The 23,628-nt window shown below is 58.4% G+C and overlaps 1 protein-coding gene across 2 annotated transcripts in view; it reads left to right on the top strand.

Annotated features, from left to right (window-relative positions):
* The window catches only part of AGAP3 (ArfGAP with GTPase domain, ankyrin repeat and PH domain 3), a 111,583-nt gene that overhangs the window by 53,732 nt on the left and 34,223 nt on the right, over positions 1-23,628 (top strand). The window contains exons 8-11 of one of the 2 annotated variants that reach the window (XM_054630629.2): positions 2,473-2,628; positions 6,397-6,489; positions 13,653-13,757; positions 19,267-19,429. In XM_054630629.2, coding sequence (XP_054486604.2) covers positions 2,473-2,628; positions 6,397-6,489; positions 13,653-13,757; positions 19,267-19,429 — 517 coding nt within the window. Of the gene's footprint in view, positions 1-2,472; positions 2,629-5,009; positions 5,150-6,396; positions 6,490-13,652; positions 13,758-19,266; positions 19,430-23,628 lie in introns of those variants that run through there. The other variant, XM_054630619.2, reaches the window with a different exon arrangement.

Below are 23,628 nucleotides of genomic sequence, written 5' to 3'. Positions count from 1 at the left end.
AAAGGCCAGTGTCCTCCATCACTCAAGGAAAGTAACCTTGGCTCCAACACCAGGCAGACTTACAGGCTAAGGAAAGTTATTCTGGCCAGACAGAAATGACACACAGGATTGTAGGGAGTAAGTAAAATATAAACCAAGGTGTAGCAAAATTTCTTCCTTGATGCTGCAGTGCCCATCACCTGCAGCCACAGGGTTTGTTGCAGCTGTTCTGGCAGGAGCTCAGACTCTGCAGCTTCCTTGGAACTGTCTCCTCCCCACAGTCACAGCATCATGAACGTGCAGCCACGGCCACTGAGACATGCCAAGCATGGCCAGGAGCTGTCTTGGAGGGACAGCCATGCCCAGCTCACTGTTCCACGTGACAAGTTGTCTGTGCTGCTGCATCCTCCTACTCTTCCTAGCCCTTGGAATGTTTCACTTTCTTTGCCCTAGTTCACATGTGGTGAATCAGTTAAACAGTTAATCAGTTAATCAATTAATCAGTTAAACACAGACTGTGCCTGTATGCACTCGGTGGCCCTGGCTGTCTGCAGCTCTTCCTTCACCACAGCACTGCTGTGTGGGTGCTGGAGCCAGCATTGACATCAGCTCTCTCTGTTGAGGGTTCAGGAGTCACTGGCAGGTGACGTGGTGCTTTGCCCCTCTGTGTCCCTGGTGGTCTCCCCTTCCCTGGACTCGGCAGCAGAACCTTCTTGTCCAGCACAGGGTTCCTCACCCTGCACAGGAGCTCCCAGAGCAAGTTCCCAGCCTCTTGTACTTGTGGAAAAGCACAAGCAGGCCAGATTCCCTCTTGTTCTGTGGTTCAGGGCTCCAGAAATGTTCCTGTTTCCAGACAGGCTGGGATGGTCTGAGCCACCCACCTGCTCACAGCATGGAATTATTTTCCTTGCTCTGCCTTCATGAGGAGGAAACTGAAATGCTGCTTGGGTGGCTTTTCCCTCTCCTAAGTTCTCATTGTGTGTCTTCTCTCATATCTCCTGTTAAAGATGAGGGTTTGGTGAAGGTTGCACCTCTCTCTGAGGCTGGGCTGTGGGTCATGGTCACTGCTGTGCCTGTGCAGCCCCTTTCACCCTTCTCTGAAGTGCTCATCTCACAATAAGGCTCGGATCCCACTGGGGATCAGTCTCTCACAGAGCCCCTCAGCAGATCACCCCTGCAGGGGCTGCACTTGTGCTCAGAGTGTGGGCAGGAGGGAGAAGTCGCTGGGCCAGTGGTGCCACCGCTCTGTGGCTGTGGAGCTGGGAGGGAGGGGGCAGGCTGCCCCTTCTGGGCTGCTGGAGCTCACCTGCCCTTCCAGGGCCAGCTCCCCCACGTGTTTCTGAAATGCAGCTCAGAGCTGCCAGGGAGCTGGGGCTGCCCTGTGCCTGTCATGGTGAGATGTCCTGGGCTGCAGACCTGAAATGCTTCCATGCCACTGCTGCTCCTGGGGTGTCCCTAAGCCCCTGTCCAGTGGCTGCCCACACTGGGCAGAGTGGGAGTGAGCAGCCTTGTCTGGAAGAGATGTGTTGGTGACGTGGATGCGTGGCTGGATCTTCCTCTTGCCACGGAGGCCAGTGAGGGGATGGTGAAGCCCCTTGTGTTCCCAGCACAGGCCGCTGCAGCCATGGCTATGGTGGTGTGCAGGCATGGGAGGGGTGTGCCAGCCTCGGGGTCTGCTCAGAGAGACGTCCAGACCAGCAGCAGAGATGGGTTTCACACAGAGGTTGAGCTTGGGGTGTGGCACTCTGTGCCAGGTGAAGGCTGGAGTCCTGGGGGGACACATCCCCACTGGCATCACGGCCTTACTCACAAGGCAGGGAATGGATGAGTGGGACTTGGAGCTTGGCAGGCTTTGGGCTGCCTCACAGCCTCCTGTCTGAGGGGCTCAGTGGAGAGGAAGGGAATGACTGCCCCAGGAGAGTGACCCTGATCCTGTGTTCTGGGAGCAGGTGGAGGTGCCCTAGCTGTGCCCCTCTGCTGGGCACAGCTACATGGAGCCGTGCTGCCTCAGGCCTTGTTCCACAGCTATGTTTGGAAGGGCTTCAGCTGGGCTTCTCTGGCCATTTGCTGCCCTTCTCTTTGCTTTCAGAACTTGAACATTTTACTGGTGAAAAAACAAGAGCAGAAAGAGATGAAATGCTTCCCAAGCCCCTCTGTTGAGCAGGAGCAGTGCCTGGCATTGGATGTCCCTCTGGGTTGCCCAGAGATGTTGTGAGCTCCCCATCCCTGGCAGTGTTCAAGGCCAGGTTGAGTGGGCTTGAAGCAATCTGGTCTAGTGGGAGTTGTCCCTGCCCATGGCAGGGGGTGGGAACTAAATGGTTGTTAAGGTCCCTTCCAACTGAAACGATTCCATGATTGTTTGGGTGTCCCCCAGTCCCAGTCCTGCGTGGCACGCCCTGCCCTGGCATAAGGCCACGTGGGGCAGGTGGTGTTCCTGCAGTGGTGCCTCCAGGTGGCCTGTCTGACCTCTCTGACCACCCATCTCCTCCTCAGGCCACCAACGGTGGAGGAGCCTTCAGTGACTACTCCTCGTCCGTGCCCTCCACCCCGAGCATCAGCCAGCGGGAGCTGCGCATCGAGACCATCGCTGCCTCCAACACGCCCACCCCCATCCGCAAGCAGTCCAAGCGGCGCTCCAACATCTTCACGGTAAGCAGCACAGGGAGCCCAGGAGCTCTGGGGGGTTTCAGCACAGGAGAGGGCAGGCAGCGGGCCAGGGCAGCCTGAGCCCTTGGGCTCTCCTGCACGGTCACCCGTGCTGTGCTGGCAGGGCATGCGCGAGGGAGGGACCCGTGGGACCGTGGTGCTGCAGGCTGCTTCAGGCAGGGTGTGCGTGCATGGGGAGCATCTGGGAGCAGGACAGTGCTCACACACATGGGAGTGTGCAGGGGTGCACTCGTCTGGGTCTGTAGCGTGTGTGAGCTCCTGCTTGCTGCAGGGAGCGCAGCTGTGCGCGCACAGCACCAGTGACTCTGCTCATCTTCTCCTTGGGCTGCATTCCCCGAGCGTGGCACAGAGCCCCTGGTCCGTGGGCCTCCTGTTTGGTGCCAGTGATGCTGTGCCAGTGGTGCTGTGCAGAGCTCAGCACCTGGCATGGGGCCCCACTCCCTCCTGTTCCTGAATCCTGCGTGACTTGAGCAGCGCACGTGAGAGCTGCTGTGGGTGTGGAGGGAGGGAGGACAGAGGGGAGGCAGCGAAGCTCTGGGCCCCAGGTGGAGCAGGGTACATTTGCAGCCCTCAGCTGTGCTGGTTGCCTCGCAGCCTGCCTCTCTGCACGCTCTCACACCATGCACACACCGTCCACGCAGTGTGCCCAGTCCTGCCCTCACACTCACCTTGCTCTGAGCACAGCCATGAGTGTCCCCTCACTGTGAGCACACACGTGTCCCTGTCCCGTGTCTAGTGCAGGTGTAGCCTCTGTTCCTTGTGTACATGTGCAGGCTCCGGCCTCGATCCTCTCCCCATCTCAATGTGCTTTCCAGCCACCATTGCTCAGCACACTGTGTCTGCTGTTTGTGAGACCAGCCACAACAAAGCCCTTGTACCTGTTGCACTGTGTCACCCTTGTGACCAGCCACTATTGCTCTGAGCCCAGACCACACAAATTCAGTGTCCTGTGCCCCATTCCTGTCACTGCACCATTGGCATCCCAGATTCCCCACTCCTGGTGCTGGGAATGTGCCCATCTCCCTTGGCTTCTGACATCCTGGCGGCTTCTGCACTGACCTCTCCAAAACTCTGTGCATTCCCCCAGCTGCATCTCACGCACCGCCAGCTCTCTGTGCCCCCCCAGGGCCATGCTCACCTGCCCGTGTGCTGTTGGTGGGTGGGCTGTGCTCCCCAGCCCCTCCTGCCAGCACACACGGCCCCTCGCAGCAGGTCCCCGCTCCCACGCATGGTTGTTCCCTCCCTGTGCCCTCTGGAGTGCCCGGTAGCTGTGCCGCGCCCAGGCCGTGCTCCCCTGCACGCAGCGCTGGCGGGTGCCTGCCCGGCCCCACTGCCCTCTCTCTCTGTGTGCTTGCTGCCGTGCCGCGGGCGCTCGCGCTGTGCCACCGCCCAGCCACGCTGCCCGACGCCTCTGGACTCACCGCCGGCTCGCCTTCACGCTCTCGGAGCGCCATGCTTGCTCCCGGGTGGGCCCGCTGCGGGAGGAGGAGGAGGAGGGTGGCTTGGTGCTTACGCTTGTTCGCTGTGGAGTCATCCCGCGCGGCTGCGGGGCTCTCCCGCTCGCTCATCCCGGCTCACGCTTGCTCTGCGCCGCGCGCTCACCTCTGCTCGGCGCCGCGCTCACCTCACTGCTGGGCTCACCTCACCTGCTTGCTCGTGTGCTGCTGCACATCCATGGCTCACGTTGACGTCTTCACCCATCTGGTCGTGGCAGCAGCAGCAGCTCCCGACACCTCCCGCAGTGGGGCAGGACCAGGAGGGGCGGGAAGGGAAGGAGAGGGCAGGCTGTTTTCTGCCGCTAGCTTTTCCCAGGCAGGCAGCGCAGGTGTAGCCAGCAGCCTTTGTCCTTACAGGGTCCCCAGGTGGGCACAGGCCTTTCTGAGGTGCAGTGCTCAGCCCAGCTCTGGGAGCTGCTGCAGCCCCAGTCCTGAGCTCCGCCTGACTCCTTTGCTCCTCTTCTCCTGTCCTCCTTCTCCTTTCCTCCCCCTCCTCCCCGTTCTCCTCCCTCTCTTCCTCCTCCTCTTCTCTTCTACTCTTCTCCTCCTCCTCCTCCTCTCTTCTTTTACTTTCCTGCTCCTCTCTCCTGCTCTGGCTCCTCTCCCGCTCCCCTCCCGCTCCCCAGTGGATCGCACTCCCCCCAGGGGGTCTGCGTGCCCCAGAGCTCCAGGTGGAGACAGACTCTGCGCCCACCCGCGCCTCGAGGCGCCCACCCACTCCTGCCCCCGTCCCAGCCCCGACTGCTGCTGCCGCCGGCGCCCACTCCGTGGCCTGTCCGTGCTGTCTGCTGGCACCCATCACTGACAGACTCGTGTCCGTGTTCTGAGTATAACTTGCCAAACTCTTTATTCTTTCGATATTTGCAGATATGTGCCACTGTTTCCAACTTTTCATCAACAAAAAGGCCTTTCCAACTCCTTCCAAATTAGAAGATCCAGGTGGTTACACACGGCACCTCTGTACAAATTCTCTCACTTTTCATTGCCTCTCCAGGGCCGGATAAGGGATGGGCACTGGGATTGATCTAAGATTAGAGGCTCGCCCGCCCTCCAGCCAGCATGGGTCCCCCCCTCGGAGACACGCAGGAGCCTTTTAAATCCCCCCAATGTAAAGTCTAGGAAGCGCTGAGACGGCCTGCGCCTGCACTTTAAGCTGGGACATTTCTGGGCCTGCTGGATGCTGTCTAGGCACTGCCCTTTCTCGGGGATGCCGGGCGGACGACCCTCCTGGGATGGGAAGACCTGCAGACACACCGGGACCGGGCGACAGCCGCGCATGGAGCTGGATGGGCCAAAAGACGCTTTGCTGCTGCCTGCGGGAGCCGCTGCAGCGCCTGCCGCTAGCGCTCCGCTCCTTCTTCCCTCCTGCACCTCTGCAGCCTGCATGGACTCCTGCTCCTTCTCCTCTTCTCCTCGCAGCCGAGCAGCCATCTGTGTCTCTTTAGTTTTCTTCTCTTTCGATCTCTTTGTTTGGTTCTGGGCCCAAAATCTGGTGAATCGGTGTACCAGGCGCGCGGGGCTCGTATCCCTTTCTGATCCAAAGCACACGGGGCCCTCCTGGACTGAGGGGGTGTGTAGGACGCTCCAGAGAGACGCTGCCGCTGCCTCCTGCCATTGTTGTGATTCTGAATGTATTGGTTGTGCTCCATGCCATGTATGACTTGGTATTTCCCTCTGTCCTAAGCACTTTGAATGAGTTCTGCTCAACAGACTGTAAATTTCATATTGTATTTATCAGAGTTTGCTCTCCCCGCGGCCCTCGGGCGCTGGTGGGTCCCGCTCTCGCCGCTCTAGACGTGTGGTAGATATTTATTGTCCATGCTCTTTTGTAAGGGGCTGGTATCTGCCCGGTGACCTGTGCTACTTTGTATGGTGCAAGTGTGTTACCAGAATAAATCTGTTGGATTAGTAGAGGTGTGAGTTCCTTCACTGCCTGACCCTCTCCTGCTTCCATCCATGCTCCACCTGCATCCCATGCCATTTCTGTCTGTCGCCATGTCCTGTGTGCCCCACGGGAGGGGGGGCCCACATAGCCCCGCTCTGCCAGGAGGAGGACAGCTCTGCTTGCACTGGGGGGAGAGGACAGCTTGCCGGGGGGCTGGGCTGGAGCGTCCCCAGTGTCCCTAGAGGGGCCGGGTGCTGGGAGAGCTGGCCTGGGGGAGAGCAGAGTGCTCTGGCCTGGAGCTGTGGGACAGGGGGCCGTGGTGTGCTCTCCGTGCCCGGCTCTAACGCGCCTGTGTCTCTTCTCTTCCAGTCCCGCAAGGGCGCGGACCCGGAGCGCGACAAGAAGGTGCCGGAGTGCAAAGCGGACAGCATCGGCAGCGGGCGGGCCATCCCCATGAAGCAGGTTCGGTGTTCTCCTTCACCCTGCTGCCAGAGCAGGCTCCAGGGAGTCTGGGGGGCTGGCTGGTGCTCCTGCCCCAGGGGCTGCACGCCCCAGTGGTGCTGAGGGGCTCTGGGGGCTCTGTGCTGTGGGGGGGTGTGCAGTGGGCTCTGGGGCTGTGTCAGGGCTCTCCCAGGGCTGTGTCAGGGCTCTCCTGGGGCTGTGCTCTGGATGGGTGGGTGGCTGTGCAGTGGGCTCTGGGTGCTCTGTGCCGTGGGTGGGTGTGCAGTGGGCTCTGGCCCTGTGCCGTGGATGGATGGGTGGGTGGGTGTGCATTGGGCTCTGGGCTGTGTCAGGGCTCTCCCAGGGCTGTGTCAGGGCTCTCCCGGGGCTGTGTCAGGGCTCTCCCGGGGCTGTGCTGTGGATGGGTGGGTGGGTGTGCAGTGGGCTCTGGGGCTGTGTCAGGGCTCTCCCGGGGCTGTGGCAGGGCGCTCCCGGCGCTGTGGTGGCGGCTGCAGAGCGGTTCCAGCAGATGGCATCCATGCCCCACGCCCGCTGCAGCCTCTGCCGCAGCCTCTCTCTGCTCCTCTCTGCTGCTTTTCTCTCCTGTTCCTTTCCACTTGTTCTCCTGCTCCTGGCAGGACAGGGAGGGGATTCCCCTCTTCACTGGCTACTGCAAAGAGCTGTGAGCACAGTGCCCACACCGTGAGCCGCTGGGAGTCTAAGGGAGGCATTGCTTCCTCCAGCAGCAGCGCATTCTGCTGCTGCCTCTTGGCTTTCAGGGAAGCTTGAACTGCTGGGATCCAACCCAGAGTATTGCCTGCCCCTCACTGTGTCCATCACTGGCAAGCAGTGATGGGTGATGTCCAATCGAGCCAAGTGGTGTGGATTGCCTAGATGGTGTTTCCATCAGGATTCCCTTGCATTACAGGAAAGACTGATCTGGCAGTGCCTGGTTGTGCTCCTGCCTTGCATGTTGTGGCCCCGTTGTGGATTCATTTATCCCTTGCTGGCCCCTCTATGCCCCATGGGCCCCCTAGCACTGAGTTGCACAGGGCCAGTTGTGTCCCTGCATTGCAGGAGTGCTGGGACATGAGGCAGCAGAGTCGAGTCTACATCCCCACCAGGTTCTGGCTGCCTGGTATGATTCCAGGCTGACATTCCATGGGGAAGGACTCAGTGAAGCCAGGCTAGGTGGGGAGGGGAGTAGTGGGTCAGAAGAGAGAGACCCTGCTCAGTGCTGGAGCTGCCAAAGCTCCTGCCCTTCCCTGCCCGTGGAGTAATCCTGGGGCAGGTTTGTGCAGGGCTATTGGTGCCCCAGGCAAGGGGCTGTGCTGGAAGGAGGCTGGTGTTGGGAAGGCAGCCTTGGGAGGGTTGGCTCTGGAGCCAGGGGGCAGTGACAGCAGAAGCAATGCCAGGCTGGAGGCTGTGGGACCTCACACATGGGGGCTCTGCTCCTGACGTGCCCACGTTTGGCACTGAGGTGCCCACATTGCCCCAGCAGGAAGAGGCAGCCCAGCTACTTGCTGGGCCTTGCCCTGCTCTCTGCAGCACAGGGCCTCTGGGTGTGCAGTGGGTCTCTGTTTGTGAGATTGAACTGGTACTTAGTGCAATACAACAGTTGGTGTGCAGTGGGTCGCTGTTTGTGGTGGCTCATTGTTGGTGTGGGGGTCCCTGCCATGAGGTGGGTTGTTGATTGTGGTGGGTTGTTGGTTTGCAGTGGCAGTGCCCATAGGCTCTGGTCTGGGGTCAGCCCATCCTGGGCAGCAGGGGAGGTGGTGGTGGCTGTTCTGTGGTGAGCTAGAGCAGCTGGAGCCCTCAGTGAGACCTGGCTTGGTTCCCCAGATCCTGCTGCTGCCTGCCCAGGGCTGGTCCTGAGAGGGGCCTGACAGCCTCTTGTGCCTGGAGCCCTGGGTTCCTTTTTCCAGGATCCACTCGGCAGGGCACAGGATGATTCTTTACCTGCTCCTGTGTCTCTGTGCTGCTGACAGGGCCTGGCCTTGCCTGGTCTACCGGAGGCTGTGTTGTCTTAGTGGGATTAAGGCATTCCATGGTGTTCTGTGTGAAATGGGGAGAATTGGGACCAACAGAGGCCCAGCTCTGCAAACACAACCTCTGTACATCCTTTCTGGGCTTTGCAAGGAAGAGGAGATGCCAAACCTCTGCCTGGTTCGGGGCTAAGTGCAGGAACCAGTTCACAGCAGCAGCAGCAGCTCACAAGGAGAGCCTGGAGCAAAGAGTTCCCATGGGAGATCCAGGTCCACGCTGGGCTCAGGACTGGCACCTTTTCTAGCCAGAGTTGCTAGAGGTGGTTTCACAGAGATCCTGGCAGTGTTTTTACAGGAACACACGTGGGGGAGGTGGTGTTTCCCAGGTGGACACTAGCTTGTTCCAGCAGATACCAACACGTGGCTTGTGGGGAAGGGCTTGCTGGGGATCCATAGTGAGGTTAACACTGCAGCTTGGCACATTCCTGCCGTGGCCCTACACCACAGGGAGTGGTGGCTTGTTACCACCAACAGGGAGAGGAGCAAAGACTCTCAGGAGGTGTAGCTCTGTATCAGAGATTCAGGACAGGGCATGGTTGCTCTGGTCTCTGGTATGGAGCTGTCCCTTCTGGAAGATGGTGGAGGTCTCAATGCTTGCTGCCTGTGAGAGGCAGTGGGACAGTGGGGCCTTCAGCTGGTTTTCTTGTTAGACTGCTCGTTGGTCCTGCCCAGCCCTAAGAGCAGAGGAGCTGTTGGGTTTGGGGCTGTGAGTGGCACATGGGCAGGATCTGCTGCCTGGCTTGGTGGCCAGCATTGGCTTCCCTGGGCACGGGCACCGCTGGGCTGGCACGTTTGGTGCTGGGGCTGCTGGCAGGTCACTCAGGAGCAGTGGGGAGAGGCGGCTGCGCTGTGCTCACAGTGCCAGCCCAGGGCTGAGGGCAGCCGGTGCTGGGGGCAGCAGGCTCACCCGTGGCACCCATGGCTGCAATCACTGTGATCCAGGATCCTTCCTGCTCTCTGTGAGCACAGAACAAGCACTGGGAGGCACTGACAGCACACAGTGGAGTCTGGGGTTTGCATGGAGCCAGGGAGCAGGAGGCACGGCTGGGTGCTGCAGAATGAGAAGCACTGGGGAGCCTTGGCTGAGGAGGGATGTGTGTTGCTACCACAGGGTGCTTGGTTGTCACTTGCCCCTGCCTTCTGCAGCACAGCACCTCTAGGTGACCTGATCTGTCTCCCTTGTGCACGTCTGGAAAAGATGGAGCTCGCCAAGGGGACAGGTGAGGCTGTGGGTGTTGGGCCCCCCACACCTGGAACAGCACCTATGCACCCTCCAGGCAGCTGGTGCCTCTGCCAGGGCTGCTGTGTGCCAGGGACTCAGCTCTGTGTGCTGCAGTGTCCTTTTGGTGATGGCCCTGCAGGGCTGGAAGAGTTGCCTCGTAGCTGGACACTTGTCTCTGAGAAGTGGGTTAATGAGGCCGGGAGAGGAAGCTTCCTCAGCTGTTTGTTACCGGGAATGAGCTCCTAATTGCACATCTCCCAGATCTTTCTGGGAAGGCTGTGTGGGGCGTGCTGGCAGCCCCAGGCTCCCCTGGCCCCTGGCCTGGCTCTGCTCGGGCCGTGCACTCCAGCAGGGCCCAGGGCGGGTGACTCCTCCTCCTTGGGAGCTGGGATCATGCTGGGAGCTTAGATTACATTTAAATTGCCATTTGCATTTTCCAATCAATACGCGACTTCACAATTAAGTTTGGTGTTAAAATTCTTAGCAAAAAGTGAGTGGAAGGGAGATTTGTGGAGTAAACGAGTCCTCTGGGGGCCATCACCACTCCCTGCTTCATTACGCTGCATATTGCTGCTGCTGCTTTTAGTGAGCACCAGCCCAGCCCAGCTCAGCCCAGCACGGCACAGCCTGAGCAGCGCCGGGGGGAGCAGCACCAGGCTCCCCTCCTGTGTGTGACAGGGGAAGGGCCCTGGGAGAGTTGCTGCCTGTGAGGTGCACAGGGAGGCTGGGGAGCACCTGTGTCTGGCACAGGGCTCTGGGAGGCTCAGGGGCAGCAGCACGGGCACTCAGCCCGGGCTGTTCCCCCTTCTGGAGCTCTGTTCCTTCTGCTTGCACAAAGGGGCTGTAGTGCCGGGCCCTCCTTTCCAGCTCTCACTTTGGTTGTGCTTCAGTTGGCCAAGCTGCAGGTGTGAGGCTGACCCAAGGGCAGCCGAGCTGTTCTCTGCTGGCAGCCTGTGTTTGGGGCAGGCTGGCAGTGCTGGAGTGGGTGTTTTGTAGCATCAGGTGCATCGGGTTGGAGTCACGTCGAGGGGAGGAGAGGAGCTGCCCTGCAGGATGCTATAGGGTCAGGGTCAGACTGTGGAACTGAGCTGGGTTTAGGGCAAGAAGGGAGATCATCATGCCCAGGAGGGATCTTCATGCCCAGGAGGGATCTTCATGTCCAGAAGAGATCACTGTGTCCAGAAGGAGCTGTCACACTCAGAAGCCAGAGAATTCCACACAGTGACTTCAAGTTAGATCTGTAACTTCAGCCCGGTCTGGAGCAGATTTATTTGAAAGATACCAAACAAATGTTCTGAATTACAGAGAATTTACCATTTACCTGGGTGAGCTGGTGGGTGTTAAACTGGCTTTGTGTGGCAGGAGGAACAATCATTTTCATACACTGTGTGGGAAATGTGTGGCCCAGCTGTGGTGTTAGAGTGGACCATTTTGGGTGGGCCCAGAACCAGAGGGAGCACAGGCACTGCTGGGTGTGTGTGGGAGGATGGCACACAGGACCCAGGCGGCTGTCCTGCCTCTGGCATGGCATGGCATGGCATGGCATGGCATGGCATGGCATGGCATGGCATGGCATGGCATGGCTGCTGTCTCATCTGGGAGGTGCAGGCACATCAGGATCCCATCTCAGCTGGGAGGAGCAGTGTCCATCAGGGCAGGTTTTGTGAAGGGGCTGGGGTGCTGTGGTGCAGCTGAGCCTGTCCAGGGAGGGAGGGAGGTGAGGTGACCTCCCAGCACTGTGGGCAGCCCATGGCAGGCTCCTGCCACCTGCCCCTGAGCAGGACTGTGCCTGCTGTCCCCAGCAGCTCAGTTTGCCCAGTGATAGGAGGCAGCTGGGGTTGAGGACCAGTCACTGCACTGATTTACACCATGCAGTTCCAACACTACCTTTACGTTTTCTGGTTTTATGTTTTCTTGGAGTTCATTTGAGCAAGACATTGAGGAATGAGTCTGAATCAGATGCAGATTGGCTGAGCCTCTGTAAGTCCTCTTGGACACAGGTTTACCATTTATAACCACGCTGGCTCTCAGACATGGATATGTTTTGAGAGCTTGCACTTGACTAGTTCTCATTGCATTCATGGCTGCCTCTATGGGTTTTGTACAACTGGTGTTGAGGAGGGTTGTTGCTCAGTTAAAGTCCTGACAGAAAGCTAAAAACACTTGTCAGCACAGTCACTCCTGCCATCAGATAGTGTGTTTTACCCAAGGGAGAACCAGGCTCCTCTAATGTCCTGTTTGCACCAGCTGGCATTGGCTCTTCTCCTCTCCTCTCCTCTCCTCTCCTCTCCTCTCCTCTCCTCTCCTCTCCTCTCCTCTCCTCTCCTCTCCTCTCCTCTCCTCTCCTCTCCTCTCCTCTCCTCTCCTCTCCTCTCCTCTCCTCTCCGGCTGTGATTCCAGGGTTGTTGCTTGCCCCTGGCAGCCCTTGGCAGAGCAGGAGGTGTCAGCCAGCTGCCACATTCCATGTCCTGTTCTCATCAGCCCCTTCTGGCTCCACTGAGTCCTTCAGCTCATGTCCTCTGAGCCCCTGAAGGCCAGGGCTCTGATCCTGACAAGGGCTCTGATCCTGCCCCCACACAGCTTTGCCCAGCCACTCTGCTTTGCTGTTCCATCCCTGCATGTGTGGAGGGCAGTTCCTTCTCCCAGTGTTTGCTGGGAGCACCGAGCTGCAGTGGTCACGGGGGCTCTGCCTCTTGTGCACCATTTATTGCTGATTTCACGCTCCCGTCTGGCAGTGCTGTCCCCCCACCACTTTGTGCTGGGCCTTTGCACCCTGCAGGAGCAGCAGCTCAGTCTCCAGGCACTGGGACAGGGCTCCCAAATATGCCAGGGCTGGCAGGGCTGAGACTTTCTGCCCAGGTTTTTGAGGAGAGGCTGGCCTGGAGCCCACATTTTTGCCAAGTTAGGAGCAGGCAGTCTGGGTGTCTGTCCAGACAGCACTTCCAGAGGGGCCAGGCCTGACAGTTGGTAGAGCCAGCTTTTTCCCAGACTTTGTTACTCATTCCTACTTTTGTCCCCCATGCTGTGCTTCCCTCCCTGCCGACAGAGTGCTTGATGTGCTCTCCCTGCTCCAGAGCCCTTGCACCTGCTGTCTTCCCCAGCTTCCTTCTCCCTCTCCTCCTCTGTCCTTACCTGGTACATGATAAATTGCTGCTGGAGGTGGATTTCTCAGGGATGCAAAAATGAGTGGGGAGAGGATGATGAGGGTTGTGCTGTGAGCTTTGGTTCAGATCAATGGAGTTAGGTCTGGGCTGTTTGAGTGCAATCATTTCCTGGCCCTGGGAGTGTTGGGCCAGCAACAGCAGGGTGGGTCTCAGGTAAAATCCTGATGGGAAAAGGGGATGACCCTGACTCTCAGCTGCCCAGGACCTGTGCTCCCTCCTGGGATGTGTCCATCCCTACTCTGTTTGACAGCTCTCAGAATCACAAGGAGGCAAGAAAATGTGCATCCCTTGGGAGACCTGTATTTGGAGTGTTGTTTCTCAGTCTGGGACTGCCTGTCCCCAGTTTTCCCTGCCTTGTCCACCCCTCTGCACTTTGGGTGGTGGAGAAGGTCTGGGAGCAGTCTGTGTCTATGGTGGTGAGGCTGGCTTGTGCCCTGTGTGGGCACTGCCCTTCAGCAAGGGAAAAGTGGCTGGTTGGGGACTCCAGAGGATGTGATGGTCCCTCAGAGGACCTGAACATTGGCACTGATGTGTGGAGACCCTTATCCCTGAAAGGGAGGGGCTGTCTGTGGGGACTGGGGCTGGTAAGGAAAGAGTGCAGCCCAGGGAGTGTGGGAAAGCCGGCCTGGAGGATGTTTCCTTGAGTCTGCTCGTTGTTTCTTCTCAAAGACCAGTCTGCAAGGGGCAGTGCTGGAGCGGAGCATGAGGTGCCTGGATAAACACCATCTGAGACTCGTGACTCTTCTCTTTTAGGGCATTCTCCTCAAGCGCAGTGGCAAGTCCCTCAATAAGGAGTGGAAGAAGAAGTACGTGACGCTGTGTGACAATGGGGTCCTCACCTACCACCCCAGCCTGCACGTGAGTACTGGGCTGAGTAGAGGAGCAGGGTGGGACAGAGCAGAGTCCTCCATGCAGAGAGGGGCTGGGGAAGAGTTGGGTAGCAGATGGAAGTTCTGGGCTCTGCCCTGTGCAGGAGCTCAGTGTTGGCCACCTCCCAGGCAGCATTTTCAGCAGACCTGGTTTTCACCAGGGTCTGGAGGTGCCTGTCCCCTGCAGGCTGTTCAGTGCCGGGCTGGTGGAAGGAGGCTCTGAGAGGGTTACACTGGGAGCTGCAGTTCTCTCCTGTTTGCCTGCTCAGTCCTTTAAAGCAGGGCCTGCCCTGCAGCCGGGTGAGGAGCAGGCAGAGCTCCTTGCAGCTGTATCTGCTGGTGCCATTTGGGTGTGCAGTGATTTTCCTGGCTGCTGGGTGTTGGGTAATGGAGAGGGGGTGTCTGTGCAGAGCCGCGCTGCCCTCGGAGCCGGCTGATCCTGCTCGGCTCAGGCGCGCAGCTGCCGCCCCATCCATCTCTGTCGCCTCCCCACTGTGGGGCTAATGGCTTCTTCCCCTTCCCTCTTGAGCACAGTTTGCTGCTGCAGCAGCAGCCACGGACAGACACACCTGTGACACAGGCCCAGCACCTCTGCCAAGGACGTGCTGCCACAGGACAGACAGACGGACAGTGGCTGGGGGGCACACGGTGCTTTAGGGGGCTGCAAAGAGAAGAACAAGGTGCTGCAGCTCTTGTGAATGTTTCCAGGCCCTCAGTGTGTCCCTGATCTCCTCAGATGTGGGGTGTTGGAGTGTCCTGAGCCTCAGAGTCTTTCTCCTCATTGCTCACCCTGCACCATCACTCCAGGGTTTACCTTGCTCAGTTATCCAGCTCCAGAGCCCCTGGACCCTCCTGTCCTTGAACTGGAGACCCAACCATTGCATTTCCTTTCTCTAATTCATTGGAGCTTTTTCTTAGAGTCCTCAGTCCCCCATACTGTGATGTACTCTGCAGCTTTTGGTCTTCAGATCACCAAGCCAGGAGGGAGTGGCTGCTGCTGCCATCTCTGTGTGTGTGCTCACCTGTGCACCCCTGTGTATGGGCTTATCACATTTCCACCATGGAAACTGCCATGCTATTACCATCAGCTCTGGAGGGAGAGCAATTTCTGGGCTATTGTTTAGCTACTCTCAGATGCTGCTGCTGCCACACACCAGGTTTCTCTCCTTTTTTCACCATTCCTTCCTCAGGGGGTGATCGAGATTGATGCCACTTGCTTTCCATCCTGCACTTCAGTGTTTCATTTCATTACTGTGTTGCCCTGGGAAAAAATCTGGTTTGCTTCCAGCTGGTGCCACTGGTGATCCACAGCCCGTTGCTGAGGGTGATGCCAGCTGGCCTCTCCTGCCTGGTTCCAGGAGGAGCTCTGAACCTTGCCCCTGAGATAGGAGTTGTATTGCTGGGTGTGTTTACCTACAGCGAGGGTGGATTACACGTGGGCACAGAGCCTGGGCTGCCCAGCCTGGCTGCCACAAGGCTGCCATGCTGCCCTTGTGTGCTGCCCTGTGGCATCGCCTGCCCAGGAGCTGGGGAAAGGACCCTGGCACCCACCATGGTGCCCCACTGCCTACTGCAGTTCTGGCAGCGTGATCCACAAAACCTCCCTGCCTCCCTTTCCCTCTGGCACCTGCTGTACAGCCTGCTTGGAAGGGGTAGATCCAGGAGGAGGAGGTAGTCCAGAGCAGGAGAAGGGTGTCCCATTGCATCTGCTCCTCCCCATCCTCCAGAGGGAATCAGGAGGTGCTGGGATGGATTTGTACCCTGTGGCCCGAGGCAAAGCTCCCATGTCCTTTCACAGGATGACACAAGCAGAGCACGTTAGGGATGGAGCAAACCTGTGCTCCCAAGGATGGGCACGTGCTCTTCAATCCCTTCAGTGTGGCAGCAGCAGCAGATCCAGGCTGGCTGGCACGGGCTGGGGGAGCTGTGGGCCGAGCAAACCATGGAGTGTCAGCCAAGGGGATGTGCAGCATCCAGTTCTTGCCATTGATGGGAAATCCCAGCTTCTTCCTTGCCTGTGCTGCCATGTGTCTGGGGATGGTGGAATTCTGGATGCAGCAGAGGGGTCCTGAGAGCAGACAGAGCCTTGCAGGAAGAGGGTATTTCCCTGTCCATCGGGATGTTCAATGCCCCAGAGCATTTTTATGCCCTTTTTGTGTTCCCAGTGGCTGTTCCTTGGCATGAGTCAGGGCAGTTCCTGGCGTGTCTTCTCTTCCATCTCTGTTACCTTCTCTCCCTGTCCCTCTTGGGGTGGGTGTCAGGACCTCAGAGATCAGCAGCCCGACTTTATTTCTCTGCCAGTGCACATCTGGCCAGGTGTGTCCATGCCCCACTGGATGGAGGTCAGGGCCTGGCTCTGGCAGTGCTGATTTTACCAACCAAAACTTCCTGGTGGAGCTCTTCATCTGTTTTTGGGAGTTCATCACTCAGCCTATTTCCAGATCTGGATCATGGTACCTCCAGCCCAACTTGAAAGTTTCCTCAACAGGAGTCAGGTGTAAACTCTGGGTTTTCAGTCACAGGTTGGCAAAACACGTGGTGGTGAGCTGGCCTGGAGTTGCTTTCCTGATGGAAGCAAATCTGCCTTGACCACCAGCCTGGATTCATGCTTGGGAACCATGGGGCAGTGGTGGGTTCCTGCCCTGAGGTGCCACCTCTGCCTCTGTACGGGAGCATTGGTGGTTCCAGGGACAAGCAGGATGCCTGGAAATGGAGGCAGGAGTGCTGGGGGCCTGATCCCTGGATTCAGCAGGGCTTTCCTTGTTGCATCTATGTTCTACCTTTCTGTAAGTGTGTTCAGTGAAAGGAGAAGAATGAGTTGTGTGAAGAGCCTGGTGCAGTTTCCCATCACTTCCCCAAAGCCTTGGAGAGAATTCTGCTGCTGGGAAGGTGCGTGGCTGAGCCCAGGCTCGCCGGCCGCGCTGCACAGAGCCAGGGAAGCAGCTCCCATTTTGCAGCCAGTGGAGCCATTCACACAATCACCTTCTGTTAATTCTATCTGCAACATCAATTAAATTGTTTGTAGAAACTAATTGAATGTGGCTTAATCACACATCTTAATAGCTTTCCACGCTTTGAACTCGTTGTTAATTCCAGTAATAAAATGAAATGAGAGAACTGGCTGGGTAATTAGCGAGGAGGCTTGGGAAGAAATTGCAGTTTTATGGTGGGTAATAAAAGCGAGCGGCAGTGACCGCTCGCTCCGGCAGGCAGCCGGCGACCGCGGCACTTGTGCTGAGTGAGGGAAAATCCTCCAGCCCTCGGAGGGTCCTGCCCAGGGCTGGCACCAGCTCTGCACCCAGCCGGGAGCAGCTCGGCATGCTGTGTGCCTGGGCTGTGCCACTCACCCAGGGTGCTGGCTGGGGAGAGCCCACGTTTGAGGCCAGGCTGCCCGGGAGCGTGGGGCTGTGCTGCCCCAGGTTTGGGGTGCTATGGGGCAGGATGGGGGTCAGGAGCGTGGGGCTGTGCTGCCCCAGGTTTGGGGGTGCTCTGGGGCAGGGGTCAGGAGCGTGGGGCTGTGCTGCCCCAGGTTTGGGGGTGCCCTGGGGCAGGATGGGGGGCAGGAGCGTGGGGCTGTGCTGCCCTGGGTTTGGGGTGCCCTGGGGCAGGATGGGGGTCAGGAGCGTGGGGCTGTGCTGCCCCGGGTTTGGGGTGCTCTGGGGCAGGGGTCAGGAGCGTGGGGCTGTGCTGCCCCAGGTTTCGGGTGCTCTGGGGCAGGGGTCAGGAGCGTGGGGCTGTGCTGCCCCAGGTTTGGGGTGCTCTGGGGCAGGATGGGGGGCAGGAGCATGGGGCTGTGCTGCCCTGGGTTTGGGGGTGCTCTGGGGCAGGATGGGGGTCAGGAGCGTGGGGCTGTGCTGCCCCAGGTTTGGGGTGCTCTGGGGCAGGGGGCAGGAGCGTGGGGCTGTGCTGCCCCGGGTTTGGGGTGCTATGGGGCAGGATGGGGGGCAGGAGCATGGGGCTGTGCTGCCCCAGGTTTGGGGTGCTCTGGGGCAGGATGGGGGGCAGGAGCATGGGGCTGTGCTGCCCTGGGTTTGGGGGTGCTCTGGGGCAGGATGGGGGTCAGGAGCGTGGGGCTGTGCTGCCCCAGGTTTGGGGTGCTCTGGGGCAGGGGGCAGGAGCGTGGGGCTGTGCTGCCCCGGGTTTGGGGTGCTCTGGGGCAGGGGTCAGGAGCGTGGGGCTGTGCTGCCCCAGGTTTGGGGTGCTCTGGGGCAGGGGTCAGGAGCGTGGGGCTGTGCTGCCCCAGGTTTGGGGTGCCCTGGGGCAGGATGGGGGGCAGGAGCGTGGGGCTGTGCTGCCCCGGGTTTGGGGTGCTCTGGGGCAGGATGGGGGGCAGGAGCGTGGGGCTGTGCTGCCCCAGGTTTGGGGCGCTCTGGGGCAGGATGGCTGCAGGGGGGCAGTGGGAAGGGAGGAGTTCACACCAGGGTGCGAAGGTGCTGTGGGGAGACTTTGACCCTTGCAAATAGGTACCTGAGAGCACAGAGCAGGGCCTGTGCCGCCCCTGTCCCCTGCTTTTGGGTCCAGGATGGGAGGATTGTTGCTCTTAAACTGAGTTTGTTCTTGTGTTTATCTTGGATGTGGAAGCAGACAGGGACCATCTCTGTGTTAATCTTTTGGGTGACCTCCTTGTGAACTGGAGTAAACCCAAGCACCCCACAGCAGCCACAAGCTCATCCTGGACAGCTCTGGCTCCTCTCTTGATGGCGGCAGAGGAGCCCAGGGATGTGGTCCTCAGCTCCCTGTTCCTCCCAGAGCCTTGAGCTCCAGTGTAGGTCCCTGCTCTCTCAGGATCTGACCAACAGTTCCTCCTGTAGCATTGGTTGGGTCTTCCCCTTCTGAGGGCACAAGCCCAAGGAGGAGCTGGCCTCATCAGAGAGCTGGGGAAGAACCACAGGGCCCCAGGGGTGGGGAGGGTGGGAGGCACAGGAAGGGACACAATGCTCAGGAGAGACTGGGAGTCTGCACCCTCATTCTGACTGAAAGCTGAGATGCTCTTGGAAGACAGGGCAGAGTGATAGTTACAGTCTGCACACGGGCTTTTGGTTGTATAATGAATTGTCTGCCAGAAGAAATGGTGGAAGCACCAAGTTTTGAATAGCAGGAAGCTCTGCAGGTGAATGAGCAAGGGAGTTACCTGAATTCTGTTGTTTTGGGTTTCTCATACCCCAGCTGTGACCTGAGAGGGAATTTTTAGGTATCCTATTGCTTATGCTGTAATTATATTATATTATATTATATTATATTATATTATATTATACTATATCATCTATCATATCATATGCTGCTGCAGTTGAGTGCTGAGATTGAACAAGGGATGATGATGAGGAAGTGCTGGCCACCCGTGTGCCCTCTGGCTCCATCTGGTCTCTGATCCCCAGCCCGGCTTTCCCGAGCGGGCTTGTCCTGGCATCCAGCAGGGCTTAGTGCTGACTCTGAGGGTGGGGAGCTGTGCTGGCTGCCTGGGGCAGGGCTGATCCTCCTCCCTTGTGCCTCTGCTGCAGGACTACATGCAGAACGTGCACGGCAAGGAGATCGACCTGCTGCGGACCACGGTGAAGGTGCCGGGCAAGCGGCTGCCCCGCGCCACGGCCGCGCCCAGCGCCAGCCCCAAGGCCAACGGGCTGGCCAAGGACAGGAGCAGCTCCCAGCTGGCAGCTGGCACAGGTAGGAGCTGGTGTGGGGGGCACAGGGCAGCAGCTGTCCCTCCACAGTGCCCCAGCAGCCCTTGGCTTTGCTGGGCTGGTAACAGAGCCCCTTCTGGAGTGTCCTGTTTTCACCACCCTCGGGGAGTCCCTTTGGTGGGTGTTAGCATTTCTGTGCAGGGCCCAGCTGAGCCCCCTGGGGAATCCTCTCAGGATTTTACAGGTAAGAGGTAATCCTGTTAGGATTTTGTGCTGGTTGGTGTCCGGGACAGAAGAACATCAAAGGGTGTAACTGGCAGCATGAACCCCTGAGGAATTTCCTCACCCTAAGGACAGTGTTGAGGCTGGTGAGCTGCTACACGTGGTGGAAGCTGCTGCTCCCTAAACCAAAAGAAATCCCAAGACTCTTGGTTCCTGACAAGTTGTGTTCTGTTTCTTTCTGGTTTTGGGACCCTCTTTCCTCCTTACCTTTCCCTGGAGAAATGGTGAAGATCTGGTTTGGGATCATCACTCTGTGTGCTCACTGAAGAGTTGCCCCAGAGTGTGCTGAGGTGAGACTGGAGGCTGGCTGCCCCTCTGGCCTCTCTCAGGGTTCCTGTCACGCTCCTCCTCTCACAGAGTCCCTGCCATGCTGCTCTTCACTGCTGCTGCCATGGGAGGTTCTCACCTGCCAGGGGGAACTGTTGAACCTGGGACCATCCTGCCCACATTTCCCAGAGCCTTTACTGCATCCCTGGGGCTGGTGTCCTTGCCAGGGTGGGCAGCTCCCACCTGCCTTCTTCCCAGCTAGCTGCTGGCACAGTCTGGTGCACAGGTTATGGAGAAGGCTCTGTTTGGGATGCTGAGGGAGTGCTGGTGCTGCTGCTGATCACAGAAATCCCTCCAAATCCAGTACTCAGGGTGAGCTTGAGTGGCACATCCCATCTGGTTCCCTCCTGCTCTGTGCCCTGGCTCTGCCCCATGGTCAGGTGCTGTCAGCACAGTGCTTCAGAGTGTCCTGGGGCTGAGGGGAGGTGGGATGCAGCTGGGCTGAGGGGCAGGAGCTGCTGGAGTCCTTGGCATCACACCCACCCAGGGACACGGACAGGGAATGGGGCACAGTAACATCACTGCTCACGTGGTGCCAAGGAGGCCATTGTGAGCCCCCCCAAACCCAAACTGCTGTTCTTGACATGTCAGAAGTCATGTGTGGATAAACTGTCAGTTCTGGCCAGGGCTGTGCAGCTCTGCCTGTTCTTGCCTTGCCTCTCCACTGTACACTGACACTTCCACCCACACTCAGCATTGCCCAGCATGGGACAGTTCTGATTCTGGACAGGGACACTCCTGTGCCTGCCTGTCAGAGGTGCCTGTCTGAGCTCTGACTTGGCAGAGGTATCAGAGCTGGGGGAAGGATTCAAACCACAGAGGAGCTTCTGCTGATGTCAAACCAGCTGCTCACTTAGCACTGTATCCTACTTCCAGCAGTGCTCTCAGTCCTGCTGGGCTCAGGAGCAGGCTAGGATGGACCTGGATTGCTGATCCCTGCTGCCATCCCTCTCAGGAGCAGGCTGGGATGATCCTGGATCCTGATCCTTGCTGGCCATCCCTCTCAGGAGCAGGATGGGATGTCCCTGGGATGATCCTGGATTGCTGATCCCTGCTGCCATCCCTCAGGAGCAGGATGGGATGTCCCTGGGATGTCCCTGGATCCTGATCCCTGCTGCCATCCCTCTCAGAAGCAGGCTGGGATGTCCCTGGGATGTCCCTGGATCCTGATCCCTGCTGCCATCCCTCTCAGAAGCAGGCTGGGATGTCCCTGGGATGATCCTGGATCCTGATCCCTGCTGCTGGAAAGGCAGTGCAAGGAGCCAGTGTGGTGTGAGAGTGGCCCTGCAGTCTGGGGCTGGGGCAGGGGCAGGCTCAGAGCGTGGGGCTGCAGCTGGAGCAGTGACATGGGACAGGAGATGCAGGTTCCTGGCAGGGGGAATGTTGGGGTAGTTTATCTGGAGAGCAGTTGGGCTCAGCACTGCCTGAGCCTTTAGGGTGACACAGTTTTCTGTTCATGAGCTGTGCTTTAGTGCAGCTTGGGGTGCTGCTGGGCGTGTGTGCACCCTGTGGTACAGTGGTCACTGCCATGCAGGGTCTGAGGCTCTGGGGTCCCTGCTGGCTCTCTGCCCTGGCCCTCGAGCAGAGCAGTGCTCTGGGCTGCCCAGAGCAGGTGTGTCCATGCAGGGCTCAGCACCAGCACAGCAGCTTCACACCCAGGGGTGTGTCCTGCCTGGCTCAGGCTGTGCCTGCAGTGTCAGAAATGCTTTTTGTCTGGCACACAATCAGGAAAGGCATTTCTGAGGAACTTTTTAATCTCTCTCTGATGCCTCCAAGCCCAGTAGCAGTGAATGCAGTCACCAAGGGCATTGATGGGACACAGACTCTCTGAGGTGATGTGCTCTTACCCCTGTGCAATGTCCAGGGCTGGATTTAGGGTTGATGGAGAATCTGCCTGGCTTCAAATTAGCAGTGACCTCACAGTTTTTCCACCTCTGGGACTATGGATGAGACTGTTACTGGATCCACTGGGCATCTCTCATCTGACACACATTTGGGAACTGGAGAAGAAGCACGTCAAAGTTTGGAATTCTTTATCAGTCACAAGTTAATCTTCAGAGGAAACAAACTTTGGAGACAGGAGGGATTTGCTGTCTTGCCCCAGGAGTCTCTGGGCAAAGCCAGGTGGCCAGTGGTTAGAGTTCAGAGCAGTGTCTGAGGTTCCTCTGTGACCTGAACTCTGCAAAGGTGAGTGACTGGGCTGGCTGATGTCCACTGCTCTGTCCTTACCTGGGGTGAGGAAGGACCAAGCACATAAAGGGGAAAAGAAGAAAAAAATGAAGTCTCACCTTGCCCTGTATGTGGATAAAATACATGAGTGCAGTGCTCTGGTGAGGATTCAGAAAAACTCCAAAGCAGGTACAGACAGCCTCCAGCTAAATACAGCCAGAATGAGAAGGGACTTGTGTTTGTGAAACCAGTGGGGGCTCTGTGCCCCAGTATTTAAACCATTCAAGAAGGCAACTTTACTGTAGTTAGCTTGGTTTTATTTTGGGCTGGATGAGTTCTCGTTGTCCAGGGGAGGCCATGGAGATGCTCCAAGGGCTGGAGCCCTCTCCTACAGAGATGGGCTGACAGAGCTGGAGGTGTTAACCAGGGGAGACCTTAGAGCCCTTCCAGTGCCTGAAGCTGGAGAGGGAGATTGGACAAGGGCCTGGAGTGATGGGACAAGGGGGAATGATGTTGTACTGAAGGAGGGGAGGTTTAGATTGGATATTGGGAAATTGTTCCATGTGAAGGCAGTGAGGTTCTGGCACTGGTCGGCCAATGGCTGCTCCATTGCTGGAAGTGTCCAGGGCCAGTTTGGACAGGTCTTGGAGCAGCCTGGTCCCATAGAAGGTGTCCTTGCCAATGGCAGGGAGTGGCACTGCAGTGGTTGGGCTGGAGAGGGCAGGAAGGGGATGAGCAGATCTCTGCCAGAGCTCACAGCTGCTGTGGCCTGCAGGCAGGCACTCACTAGAGGTGTGGCACTGCTGGGTCAGGAGTCTCCTTCCAATCCCTGCTGCTCCTCTTCCCGCTGGAATGTCTCTGCTCTTTCCCCCTCCCTCACAGCCCCCCAGGTGCATCCTTGCTCTGGTTCCTCAGCTTCACCCAGCCTTGTCTGTGCTGCATCACATGTTTCTGGCTCGAGGAATGAGGGCAGCTCATACCAGAGTGCAGCTGGGATGAAAAGGGACTTCATCCCTTTTCATGGGAATGGGATGAAAGGGGGGAGAGATAGTGGCACAAGAGACAGAGCCAGCCAGCACGAGAGCCAGTGTCAGCTCAGCCCCACTGAGCCCTGGGTTATTGCTTCAGAGAGGTTTGCAGGGACCTGCTCCAGTGCTGGCAAAGGGGAGCTGGGCAGGGACGTGCTGGACCCGTGGACTGTGACACCTGTGACAGTTTGTATGTGGCACAGAGCACAGCCATGCACGGGGACAGCCATGCACAGAGCACAGCCATGCACAGAGCACAGCCATGCACAGCCATGCACAGAGCACAGCCCTGCACAGAGCACAGCCATGCACAGAGCACAGCCATGCACGGGCACAGCCATGCACGGGCACAGCCATGCACAGAGCACAGCCATGCACAGCCATGCACAGAGCACAGCCATGCACAGAGCACAGCCATGCATGGGCACAGCCATGC

Source organism: Agelaius phoeniceus, chromosome 1, assembly GCF_051311805.1.
Source record: "Agelaius phoeniceus isolate bAgePho1 chromosome 1, bAgePho1.hap1, whole genome shotgun sequence".
NCBI lineage: Eukaryota > Metazoa > Chordata > Aves > Passeriformes > Icteridae > Agelaius > Agelaius phoeniceus.
Note: the sequence above shows the minus strand (reverse complement) of the source record. Positions and strands in the feature narration are given on the sequence as shown.